A 12959-nucleotide genomic window follows, 5' to 3' on the forward strand; every position below is an offset into this window, starting at 1 on the left:
GCTACTCGATCGTGAAACGGTCGACCTTGGCCACCCTAGTTGCTTTTCCATGCTTACAGTGCTTACTGGACGGACGCCAGTCCTAGGCTCGCTGGGCAATCTTGGAGCCATTTTGCCCCCCGCGCACCCACCACCCCCCCCCCCAGGTCCGTTTCAGATGATCCTAGCCAAAAAAGTACCACAGTCAAAGAAATCCATCCAACACTTCCCCGGTGGTTGAGCATTGATGAGTGATGAGCATTCGCAGCTCACTAGTGATTCCCTTCGAATTCTGGCTCGCCGACTCGGGAAGATCCCTCGTCGACTATCCCTATAGTGTACGGAGTATTGATTTACTATTCTTTTTCCTTCGCATTAAGTTGATCCTGCCACATGGATGGTTCGCGGGCCTTTTCTCTTCTGGGGAAAACGTAAGGGTTGTCAGGCCGCGCAACACGTCAAGACATCAACCAGATCATGCAGCGCGACCGGCCAGGCCCCCCACCGAACAGCTCGCCTGCTCGGTGGCTTGTGATATTCCGTCGGCCCAGTTGCGCGGCCTACTGCAGGAACAAAGCTGTGGAGGCACAGCCGCGAACCATCGGAGAGCGGGCGCCGCGATTGGGTATGTGGGCAGACATGGGAGGCAAGGCTCGAGTGCAGTTCTCGTTATTCAGCGTCGAATGAGAGGGGCTCCCAGCAAGCCGGCGAGGGCGATCCGCGTGCCCTAACTCGACTGATTGGACACCATCGGGTGCGCGCCCATGCATTCTCCATGACGTCGCGCCTACCATCTACCTCTAGTGCTGTACGGAGTAGAAAACCCAGAGACCCTCAGCTGTGAACTATGGTCCAGGTGGATGCTTCGCTATGTAGCATATGTACATGGCTGGAAGCAGGCATCAGATATACTTTGGGATGCCGCTGACGCGTATGCTACATCTGATTGGCCCGGTCGTGTCAGCCATGTCGTGAAGTGATGAGTTTCGGGTGCATAGGCAGATGTGATGGCACTGCTTTGTCTGACTTCTGATCGGTAGATCCGGGGGAAGGGCGCCAACGGCAGTGGTGTGGTGGGCTCTACCCACACTTGGCCCCTTTGGAGCAGAGGTCCGCCGTGCAATGGGCCCCCGTCTCGGCTGCTTTTACCTCTGATGCATCAACCGGCCTCAGATGCACTAGCTCTCCAGACACTGGACACATCCAACGGAACCCTCTTTGCCTTCTGCCTGGTGTGAACTATAGTACGGTCCACCGTCCACTGCCGTCCACCACGCAATTGCTTCCATCCACACAGCCACCTGTACGCCGATGATAACCACGCAAGGTCTGGTTCGCTTGCCGGATCACGCCAACGTTGCGGCACCCGACTAGAACAGACTTCCTCTCAGCACTCCAGCACCGACTGTCCCAAAGGCCTTGGCCGACATGGAATGTCCTCACCGTGGCCCCGAAAATAATATCGTAGCAGAAGAAGAAAAAAGAAAATTACACATTTTGACTATTGGCTTCCTCTATACGGAGTACCTGATACTGTATCACGCTCACAAGACCAGTTCTTTCAGACCCTCCATGTCCACTGCAGACCCTCTCGAATCCAGCAGCAGCGAGTCGCGGCTTTCATCGCCCATCCTTTCCTTAGCTCGGCCAGCGGGTGCATCCTCCCGGTGGGATTGGCCGCTTCTAAAGATAGCCGTCCCCACCATCCCCTTCGCGGACAAAGCGTCGGCGCGGGCGGGAATCCTCGACTTCCGCCGCCAATCACACCACGCCGCCCACGCACTGGGCAGGCCGGGAAATTGGGGAGAGGCCGCGGCCTGGGAAATTATTCGCCCCCCCGAGCCACTCGCAGTGCTCCGTACGCAGGACTAACAGTACGGTTGTTCGGAATATGGAGACCGACCGGATTCGTCCTGCTCCACTGCGTCCAGAAGGCCCAGACGTTTAGTGTCCCTTCGTGCTATACTCCGTTCTCCGCCGTACCTGCGCTAGGTTGGTGTCAACAAAGCCCGCCTCTCCTCAGGGCACGTTTGGAGAACAAGTCTGGCGCTGCGACCTCGGTTTTTCTCTCCAGTGTTCCATCTCGGGTTAGAATAGCCCCCCCCCTTCTTCCAATTAGTTAAATTAGTTAACTAACCCAGGCCTTTGGTCTGGGTAAATGGAATTATGCATGGAAGGCTGTCACTTTCCCTTCGAGAACCGCAACCCGCAATGGCGCATCCCTCTTAGCTTAGACTATCTCACTAGAGGGCGCATTGGGGTGCATGATCCGAAGTGCCCACGGAGGAACTCATGCGTCAGCCTGCGTTGATAGATGGCGGAAAGGCAACGACGAGTCAACTTTGTCACCTCTGCCCCAAAATTGTGCCTACTTGGGGGGGGGGTTTTCCAGGGTCTGGGCCCTCTTCCTATTCTAGCTTTACTCCTCCGTACTATTTGCTCTTGGAGGAGGGATTTTGCCTCATTTTCATTATTCATTGCGGATGCCTTTCGGCCAGCGTGCACAGACAAGTCAGGACCCTCGAGAACACCACGGGTCAACCAAGAAAGAAAAATAAAAAAAACCCCTCCCCCAAATTAAAATTAAAAAATCTCAGACAGCGCTATTGAACACTTTTCATTCAATTGACCAACCCTATATTCCATACATCGTATGAGCCCCGAGTGCGCGATGGCTCCAAAACCAGGTCCAATGACCTCATTGACGGGAGCGTGCAGCGGCAGAGCTCCAGAGCTAAACAGGGGGGAATAGCTGTTCCATGGGGGGAGTCGGCAGAGGGGACTCTAACCCAGTGGATGCGAAAGCGAGCAAACCGCCAGCTCTGGGCGAAATGCGGTGGGGCATGCAATAGTCCACACTGGAGATAGCGCACCCGAGGCGGGGCCGACTCCTAGTCCGAAATCAAGCGCGGAAGGTCCTCCAGTGCAGCCGAGCCAACGACGATGTCTAGCCTCTGAGCTCGCAGTGGCTCTGATGGAGTCGTGCTGGTGGACTTGGCTTCGGGGCTTCTTGCTCTGACTCCGTACAGTAACACAGTCTAGTTCATTGTCCGTGCTAGAGAATGACCCATGCTGGGCTCCCGGCCAGACTGTTTTCCGTGGACGCGCTGGGGGCAGCGGGCGATCGTGCGCTAGGAAGCGACGTGAAGGGTGACGATTTCCGGGCGAATCATCGCCGGGCACGATTGGACGGGACGCTCGGGGTTTGGGATGCGAATCACCGTTGGCGATCATCGCATGCCTGGATCCGGTATAGAACCGACCGATGCTGTGGTTGACCTGTCGACTGTAACCGCTGCCGTGTAATGGACGCACATCCGTCACTCGGGAAGTGTCAATCCTGACGCGGTGGGCGTATAGTTCATGGTTGACAGGCCCCCGCGCTGGCGACGGTTTTCTGCACATCACCGTCCGACGAGGCCGTTGCACGCTCGAGGGTCGTAGGACAGCGTCTATGCAAAGGTCCCGCGATACATCATCTACGGATCTCCCATGCGTCGCCGAAAAGCTTGCTTACTGATTACTGCACGCTGGCCCCGGAGCCCCGGAGCAACCAAACGCCACCGCGACTGGTCGTCTCGACTGGTCTAAACCGGATGATTGTCGAGCGCCTTCTTCCGAGACGAAAAAACCACGGTCAAACTCACCAGCACCAGCACCAGCACCAGCACCAGCACAGAAAAGAAAAAAGCAAAAAGCCAAAAGCCAAAAAAGAGAAGCTCGCAATCAAAACAAAGAAACTCTTCGAATAAGAAAGAAGTCAAAAAAGGGCAGGGTGGAGCCACTCTACAAGGTTCCGCTTTGATAGCAGCTCCTCGACGTCTCGTACTCCGCCTTTCTCTCACGCGCGTACGCTGAACCGCCTCAACGGCTCGTAGCTCGCGCGGGCATTAATTGCGATGGAGATCAGGCCGGTACTCCGGCTCCACCGAGGCATATACTGTAGTGTCTAAAGCAGGAGGGTCGAAGGTCAATGAGTCCGATGGGGACTGTGGAGTAGACGTCAAGAACCCGACTAGGACGTCGGAGTGGCCTTGATCATGCAATCCATATCGCGTGAATTGCGTGGAGTATACTCGGGGCCAGGGATACCCACCTATTGTAGTAGCCAAGTAATAGTATGCTATGGCCCGTCTACGATCCCTTTCGAACACAGCCAGCGCAAGCGCGAGCCCCGACAGTGCGGGTTACCTTCGTTCGAGGTGCAATGGCGGCTAGTCGCACTCGAACATGCATATGTTGCTTTTGGGGGCGGCATAAACGGTTGCGTACATGGACCGTAGATAGTCTCGATGGGTCTGTTTGCGCGGGCACTCGCGCTAGCAAAGCTTTCTCCATGTTTCTCACAAAGAACCTTTCGCGCATCAGAACCTATGTCCTAGCTATGCCAAGAGGAGAAGCCAGTCCCGAAGCGATACCTGGCTATGGCCATTGACTTTGGACAGGGTCGGGAGTCGATCGTTCGTGGCCACCACTCCGGTCACATCGTGCCTGTCTTGGACCCGGGTGGACCACTAGGGCCGAGGCAACCGTGGAGAGAACAAGCTAACCAGCCCACACCAGCACGAAGGCGTTAGAAAGACACAACTTCGGCCACCAGCCACTGCTATTCCTTTCCGGACTAGACCGGGACTCTATTTCGTGTTCTGGGTGTTTTGCGTGTGACCCGGTTCTAGCGGTCTTTTTGGGTCCCATCATTTTTCTTTTCGGTCGGCACTACCGCACGTTGGCGGCGAGCTTGAAATCTGAAACAAAGCGAGTTGACCGTATCAACACTAGTGGCTTCGACGGAACACGCGTTTTCGAGGCTGCGGTGGGCACTAGTGCAAGCCGGGGGCTTGGCTGCGCCCCACGGTCCGTCGAAAATCGAGACTACGGCGTGTTGTAGCGGTGTGAGGGGGCAAATGCGATAGGCGCTGGTGGGTTTTCGTGGTATACTTGCTTATTTCTGCGTGAGTCGTGAGTTAGCCTCGGTCTGTACTCTGTTGTATCGGGAGGTGTTGGATGGGCCCGGGCTTGCGGTGGCACACGAATGGCGTCCCAATTGGGTAACCAGTGGTGCCATCCTGGAAGTCATCGGCTTTTGATTGCAATTCATTCTGTGCGAGATTGAGATTCCCTGTCTCACTCGCTTTTTTTTTTTATCAGCTTACGACCTCTGACGGTGTCTCGCTTGGGCATTGGGCGCACCGTTGCCACCAGTATACCACGGATATTAATTGGGGTATCTGGATCACTCAATCCTACGCGGGGTCATACTATCGCGCGATTATTGCACTGCAACCTTCTCATTCGGCGAGACTAATTGGCTGGGGAACGGGCAACGACACACTAAACCCAAAAAAAAAAAACCACCGCATTTACCCGGCTGCAGTGGCACTTGCCTATCTACGCTCCCCTACGGAGTACTCCTAGTGCTCAGTTTCACCCATGGTCCTCGCGTGCACGGTGTATCCCTGCGGCCGCAAATGCCAGCAACGTAGGCCAAGCGAGCAGAAGTGCGGGGGGACCCTCGGCTAACCAGTTTCAAGGGCACAGCATCCATGGGACCGCCAGACAGTCGGCCAGCACGTCTTGCACCGCGGGCCGTTTATCGCGGAACCACACACCCCATCATTTGCCCGGGGAATTCTATCATCACTCGGGCCCCTGTTGTGGGCAATGGTAGTACTCAGGTGGATGATTGTGGTATCTCTGGTCCAGATATGCACTCGCAATCCACATCCACTTGAACCTCAACTTTGGGACCAGACAAGGACCTTGAGGGAGTTTATCTCACGCGGCGAGTTCCGAATCCCACTGGCACTAGCTCTATCACAGGGAACCGGTCAATTTTACCTCGTTAGTAACCAAGGCCCAAGCCCCAAGCCCTAAGCTGGGATAGGCGTGTGGGAAACCCGGCCCTCGGTATCCGCCGAAGTTCTCCGGACTCTCCACCGATGAGCGAGTCGATCATCCAAATCCTGCTGCCCGCCCCGGGGGAGTTTGCCACTGGCTACTTCTCCCGACGCTAGGCCCAGCGAGGTACTGAGTCCCTGGCGAGCCGGCATTTGAGCCGTGGGAAGGGGCCTCTGTGCCTGGGGATAGCCTTTTCGTCCCCCCCCTGCTTGCCGTGCCGCTCGCAACCTTCCGGTCGGTAGTCACCTTGGACAACGTGCGCGAACCTACACTTGGACCTCTTCTCCCCGTCACAGACAATAGCTGCCAAAAGCTGCCAAAAGCGCCACGAGCTATCGCCAATGTGGCGGACTCCGGAAGGTGGATGGGCCACATTGGTTTGGGCAAGATCTGCTGTGCATCTTCTACTCCATTTCTGCGGACAATCCGTATGGTTTGTACATACTTTTACAAGTCCCCATGAAAATTAGCATCGGGCGCGCTATCCAACTTCGGGAAACCCCAATGAGACACTCCTCCCCGGCTGAACTTGCACTAGGCCCACGGTCTAGCAATGCGACTAGGGCCAATGGAACTTTCTCGACGCCGTAGCAGCACCGAGCTCGACTGTCTTCGCCACCAAAGCGCAACAATCTTCAGGCACAGAAACAGAGTTTGCCCTCGTGTCCGTGAAAGCTGCGACGCTTCGGGGGGAATCGTGGAAGGGTGGGCTTCCTACCCACTCGTTCCACCTACTGCTGGGCCGCGGCCGGTGAAGCACCAACCAGACCACCCGCGCTGGACCTCGCGATAGCAAATCGCAGTCTCTCAGCGATGCCAAGGGCTCCCCCAAAATGCGGAGGTAGGCATCTCGGCTCGTGGCGAAAACGAAAGCCCTGCATTTTCCCCTGGATCGGACAGTGGGCATATACTCCTGCATTAGGGCGAGTGTCCGTGATGATCATGCATGGCCCAGCCAACGAAGCGGCGTCCAGGGTCCCCAAAAGTCCTTGATGGGGCAACTTGCAGGTGTTCCGGTCATTGCGTCCCTTCTCCTCAAATGGGCCATCTGCAAACTGCAATCTATTCAAAACACGGGTAGCCCCGGGGGCGAACCCGCTCTTACGAACCGCCCACCGCGCAGCTGGGAACCGATTCTTCCACGTCCGCTGGTGGGCTTGCAGGAGCAGGAGCAATCCTCCGTCCAAACCTTCCAATCAGGCCAGCACGGGGATTTGAGAGGTACCTTGCAGGGACCCAGTGGACTTGCGCAACTCACCACACAGTCCCACTCTCTCCCACCCAACACGTCCCCCATCACGTAGCTGAGACGGAAGTCCGTATCGTGCGCCGTCCGCAATCTCTGGTAACACTGGATCCCTCCTCGGGGCAAGCGTCTCCCGCCCAAATGACGCGATTCCCGCGCTCCAGCCGAAACCCTATCTGGCCCAGGCCACTTTCTGGTTCGCGAGGTCATCGCCAGCTATCGCCTGCGCACGATGCTGCTCCCTGCCGCGCCCAATTGACACAGAGCCTGCCGCGGAGTATTCCCGAGCCCACTCGCGATGGAGCCAAACCAGGGCCAGCGCCAGACGCCATATCCTATCTGTCTCTCTCTCCCAGCCGACGAACCCACCGTTCCCGGACGCTACTCGATCCCTGTCCTTTCTCCGACTCCAGACTCCATCACTGTGTACATCTCCCGGGCACGGTGGAAACCACCAGATCCTGAACGTATTCCGTACATCCTTTCTATACGGGCTCTCCAATATTGTAACTCGGATCCACCCGACGCACCAGCAAATCCCTGATGAGCCGTTTCGTATCGTATCTGTGCGACGGGGCATGGATCCTCAGCGTGCCGTGAATTTGCCTTTTCTCGCGCGATCGAGATCGACGGCCCGGCTCCATCTCAGATGGTATGGCCCGCTGTCCAGCCAACTAACGATCCCACACGGTCTCTGGGGCTCTCGCTGTCCATCCCGTACGTAATATGATATCGGAGATTTTCGTATCTTTTCCAGCCTGGCAATGGGAAGACCATGAGTCCACCGTGCCTGCGGGGCAGAGGATGTGCCTTATCGGGTTTACACATTAGGTTGGTAAACGATAAAGAAGCTGCAACCGCAGGCCGGCCACTCGACGAAGTAGCCCGTCACGCGCTGCGAAGGCTCTTTTGGAAAGCGCGGCGACGCCGAGCGCTGCTAGTGAATACCTTGTCTCATTCTAGCTCCAATCCACATTCTTCAGTTATGCGAACTGCCCTGCCAGACTAATAAGTGGCACGCCTGCACGTGCTGTGCGCAGTGGACACCCAGCTCGCCAGCGTGCGCTCATCGCGCCCGTATACTGGCTGCCTCGGTCAAGTCAAGACGGGCGGGGAGCGGGTCTCCCAAAGAGCGACGCAGTTGTACAGACGCCAGCCCCGACACAACACACAACCCAGCGAGCCTCCAATGGAGATACAGAAAGGAAATACCTATTGTGTACAGCGCAGCCAGGCCCAGCTCAGACCCGCGCGGCTCGTACGGTATAAGATGCCATGCCAGCCGAGGCGGTCCGGTGTGCTTTTTTGCCGACCAAGTAACTCCTGTCGTGCGCTACAGAGTCCAGAGTCCGAACCGGTTGCTATGTAACCTTTCGCCGGCGTTTGATATCTTCGCGGCTCCATCGGTCCCAGAGAGTGAGGTTCAACGGATTTAATCGTACCATTGCGTCTAATTTCGTAGGCCGGTACGCTACGGGATTCCGTGCTCCAGTGCGGGTTGTTTCAATTCGGAGCAATTTGGAGATATGGAGCTTAGGCCTCGGCCGAGCCGCGACGGGTTGTCGTTGCGTGATTGTGCGTGGGATGATAGACGCTCGATCCAGCCACGGCGCGGCAATGCACGGGGGTCCAGACGGTGCCTTCGCTTGATAAGTTCAAGGGCTACTTTACGTGTTTGCTTTACGAGCCCGTGTTGCTTGGCCGGTGCAGCATATAGCTATGTGCAACTATGCTCAACGGGCCCGGAGAAGGGTCCTCGAAGAAAACTCTGATACCCGATACTCGCAGCTGGCCAGCATAGAGGTAGCTTAATGCGTAGGCCCGACGCATTCACAAACTTGAAATCACCAGGGGGGAAAAAAGAAAGGGAAAGGCCTCAGTGGATGGTTACAGTAAGATCACGCTCCGAGTAGGAGTCAGTCTCTTCCTATCATATATTCCATTATCCTCATCATCAGCCAAAAAATAATATATGAGAAGAGAAAAGGGAAAAACATCTCTCTGAAGAGAAAAGTGTGCCTCGATGCACTTACCTAATACGCGAGCTTTGTTAGCGGAGTCAGGAAGAACTATTGTTCCGATACGCATCCACCCACGGCCATAAATTCTTCGTTCGCGCGGCGCCCTTCTCTTCTCTTCTTTTTTTCTTCTTCGTGCGGCGGCGCAGCTTCAAATTAAATACCTACCCGTGTTGCTTGGACGTCCACGGCCTTTGTCAAAGGGGCCTTCAGTGATGTTACCAGGTGTCGGTTGCGCCACAGAAGAACGGAATTGCACCCCGCTTCTTACTTTATTGGTCTTTCTGATTTTTCAAGGATGAGACCATTTGGTTTGGGATCGGACATACCTTTTTAAAACGCCCTCGAATGTTGTGGGTTATATAGGCAGATTTACACTTTCGTACTGTTGGACAAATGAAAAAAAAACCATCTTGTGTGAAACACCTCTTTCTTTTTGTGGCATTTGCCGCCCTGCGTAGTCTGGTAGCTCGACCCTCCCGATACAGTCCTAATCCTGGTCCTCACTCTTCGCGCCTTGGTATATCCCGGTGGTCTTTCGTTGATCGCTCTCGTGAAGGTCTACCATGCTAAAGTCTCTTGAACAAAAATCAAATGTAGTCTCCTGTCCAGCCAGCCTCTACCATTACTCGCCAGGCTCATCGCCGATTTTCTCCAGCTTGCCCATGACCCTCTTCTCGCCTGCATCGCCAATAATGCGAATCCGGTCCACGCGCAGCTTCTCGCTGTCCCCGTCGCCGTCCACGAAGAACAAAACTAGCGAGGTCACGTTCTGGAACTTGACGAATCGCAGATCAACCGTCGCCGTCCCTGTCTTCGCATCCCACTGCTCCGGCTGGATCTCGATCGTCTGCACGGGGTTGGCGTCCTCCGCCTGCTCGAACCCAAGCACATGCGAGGTGTTGGTGTAGAGCTTCAGGGTCCGCGGCCGCATGGGCAGCTCGTCGTCGTCGTCGCCTTCGCCGGCAGCGGGTGGGAAAGATGTCACATGGAGCGAGTGAACCTTGAGCTTGGACTGGAAGGGCACGTAGAGCATGAGCTGCTCGTCGGTGTCGCTCTCGACCCAGTCTGCACCGCTGCTGCTGCCCTCGTCCGTGCCCTTGCCCTTCCCTGCTAGGGCCGATGGCTTGGAGGTGTCGAACAGCACGCGCGGCTCGCCGAACTGGTTGTCCCGGTTGAGCAGATCCAAGCCCTTGGTATCAACCTGGTCCGTCACGTCGGTGTACCGCGCAGCTACCTCGGCGCCCATCCAGCCAGCGCCGCTTCCCTCGCCAGATCCGCCATCAGACTTGGTTGCTTCCGATGCGAGCCTCCGGATCACTTCGTTCAATTTCTGAGGGTTGGCGCCGGCGACCGTCTCGATCTTGCGGCCGGTGTCGAAGACGATGAAGGTCGGGTATCTGCAGCATCGGGGTATGGTCAGCCAGGGTCATTCGTAGTGCTTTTCTCTCTCGTATGCTCGTAGGTGGTAGGGAGGTCTGCATCGGACTACATACGCACGGACGCTGTATGCCTGCGCAAGCTCCTTCTGGTTGTCACCGTTGATCTTGGTGAATGTGATGTGGTTCGGGCGCGACAGCTGCTGCGCCAGGGAATCGTAGACGGGAGCGATGGCTTTGCAAGGACCGCACCAGTCGGCATAGACTATTTGTTCACCAGATGTCAGTCAGTGTCTTCTGTTCTGCGATTTTGAAGGTTGGTGGTTCCAGGGTAGAGGCGGAGCTCGAAGCTCGCGCGGAGTTAAACTCGGGAGCATCACACTTACAGTCGGCGACAACAAAGCGCGAAGAGCTCAGCAGTGTGCTGAATTGCTCAGTGGAGGATATGTTGATGACGGCCATGGTGGACGGTTTTTGGGGGGTGGTTTGTAGAGAGGGGAGATGGCGGGGAGTCGGAGGAGGTTGTTTTGCCCGGTCTTCCAAGTATGTCACCCGCCCCTCGGAGTCAACCCAGTTGAGTCCCGCAACATTTCCATGAAAAGTCTGTAAGGTAGTCGAGCCAGAATGGTCCTGGTATTTACATCGGAGGAAAGATTGAATCGTGTTCCGAGTGTTTCAATTCCAACCTACCTGCAGATGGTCTTCCAGGCATCGGTCACCGACCGTAAATCTTCAATATATATTGATGCCTGCCGCCAGTGGGAGTAAGGTTATCCGGCGGGTTTCCACTCTCCACCTCATCAGTTCCGAGTACACTCGTCTGAATTCTATATCCTACAACTTCTGAGCTTGCTCTAGTGTAACTAGAAGAGTGAGAAGCACAGGTATACCCAAGCATTAGATTTGGAGACCTCCAGCTGTTAATGAATAGAGTGCTTTAGGGTACTATGTATCTGTCTAATAATATGCCGACAAGCAAGATAGACATCGCAAGTCTCGGCCGTATACTCGCAGAGAGACCCGATACTGTTTATAAATTTTGGACTCATGGACTGCCGATTAGGGAAACCGGTCAGGGTCTGCGAGGAGGACGGAGTGCTGCCAGCAGACCAAACAGCTGCTTGATCTGCAGACCATGTCGAGAAGGCTAACTCCCTAGGTAGGGCTGACAGCATATCCGGGGCTCGACTATAGAGTCATGGCCATGGTATTGCTGTCAAGCTCCTGTGCTCGTAGAGCAAGGAAGCTGAGTAGTCTGGTAGAAGTTCAGATCCCACCAACTAGGCTCCCTCACCTATGGATGTCCTGGAGGACAAAGATCTGGTGTGGCAAGAGTCGTATGGCGGATAGTATGACAGCCATGCCTGACTGACATAATGAATGTAGCCGCCAATATCAAAATGTTCCGAATCCGGAGCCATTCAGGTCCGCCTCTCAGCCATCATCCTCAATGGCAAAAAGCACCTTCAGCCAGAGACTGCACCCCCGGCACCCAATAACGATCTCGCCATGCTCCGACTCTCTCTCCAAATCTTCTTCCGTGACCGAAAACCCCCTCTCATCCCCACACCGACAGCCGCGATACCAGCAGGCGCCGGGCCCGTCATCCGCACCATGCTCATCGCACGCAAGATCCTCCAGATCCACAACCTCCAGCCCAGTATGGAAGACGTCGCCGGTCTTCTCTCGTTCCGCGACCTTCAACCGGTCCAGTCTCAGCGCGCGATCATACTCTGCCCGCAGTGTCGGGTCGCATAGAGCCTTATACGCAGTTGTAATCTCATCAATGGTATACGCCCGCTGCCGCGAAGCGTCCTCGCCCGACCGCGTAAGAAACCCATCGGAACTCGCTGATCCCCTTATTCCTGCGTCCTGTGCGACAGCACCTGCCTTGTCGGGGTGATGCTTGAGCAGGGCTCTGTGGTACGCGAGTTTGATCTGTTGCTTCGACAGGCCTGCCGACGACCCTGTGAACGGGATACCGAGGATCTGGTAATAGTCGGCATGGGCGGTAGTTGATCTCGTCATTCTGAAGGGGTCTTTTTGTTCTCGTCGCTCGCCGAGTGCAGTGTGGCTGGTAGTCGTGCGCTGTGCAGAGCTGGGCTGGGCGGGGGCCAGTCAGAGGCGCACCCCAGGTTTCGGCGCACAGTCGCGAAGTTTGGCGGAGAGGCCCAACCGTGTACAAGCAAGGATCCTGGCTCTCCGGGGCGTTGAAAATGCGGGTTTTGAGGGTGAGTCCTGGTCTTTTTCTGGGGTGTGCGAAGATTTAAAAGGTCGGCCTATCGATTTCACGCGGGAGGTGCCCGCCACTCCGGGCCCCGCGGATCTCAGCGACAACACACTCTGCCTTTTCGTTGTACTCCGTGCTCTGCTGCCACTTACAACCTCGCTGTCTTATCTCATATGGATGCGGCGTCATCTTGCAACACGGCCAGTACT

General features: G+C 55.9%; 3 protein-coding genes across 3 annotated transcripts; 1 reads left to right on the forward strand and 2 right to left on the reverse strand.

The window, feature by feature from the left end:
• Nucleotides 1-1551: 1551 nt before the first annotated feature.
• On the forward strand, nt 1552-1851 carry N7482_000977 (uncharacterized protein; the record flags this gene model as incomplete). Its single annotated transcript, XM_056683102.1, has 1 exon — nt 1552-1851. One exon carries the CDS (start codon nt 1552-1554, stop codon nt 1849-1851), a length of 300 nt encoding a protein of 99 aa, XP_056546708.1.
• Nucleotides 1852-9766: 7915 nt separating this feature from the next.
• Nucleotides 9767-10982, reverse strand: N7482_000978 (thioredoxin-like protein 1; the record flags this gene model as incomplete). Its single annotated transcript, XM_056683103.1, has 3 exons — nt 9767-10541; nt 10638-10785; nt 10907-10982. The coding sequence occupies 3 exons, from the start codon at nt 10980-10982 to the stop codon at nt 9767-9769; spliced, it is 999 nt and encodes a 332-aa protein (XP_056546709.1).
• A 972-nt stretch (nt 10983-11954) lies between these two features.
• N7482_000979 (diphthamide biosynthesis protein 4) lies at nt 11955-12548 on the reverse strand (the record flags this gene model as incomplete). The annotated part of the gene is made up of 1 exon (XM_056683104.1): nt 11955-12548. The coding sequence occupies one exon, from the start codon at nt 12546-12548 to the stop codon at nt 11955-11957; it is 594 nt and encodes a 197-aa protein (XP_056546710.1).
• Nucleotides 12549-12959: the final 411 nt, after the last annotated feature.

The sequence above is a fragment of the Penicillium canariense genome, assembly GCF_028826845.1.
Source record: "Penicillium canariense strain IBT 26290 chromosome Unknown utg000001l_segment0_segment0, whole genome shotgun sequence".
Taxonomy (NCBI): Eukaryota; Fungi; Ascomycota; class Eurotiomycetes; order Eurotiales; family Aspergillaceae; genus Penicillium; species Penicillium canariense.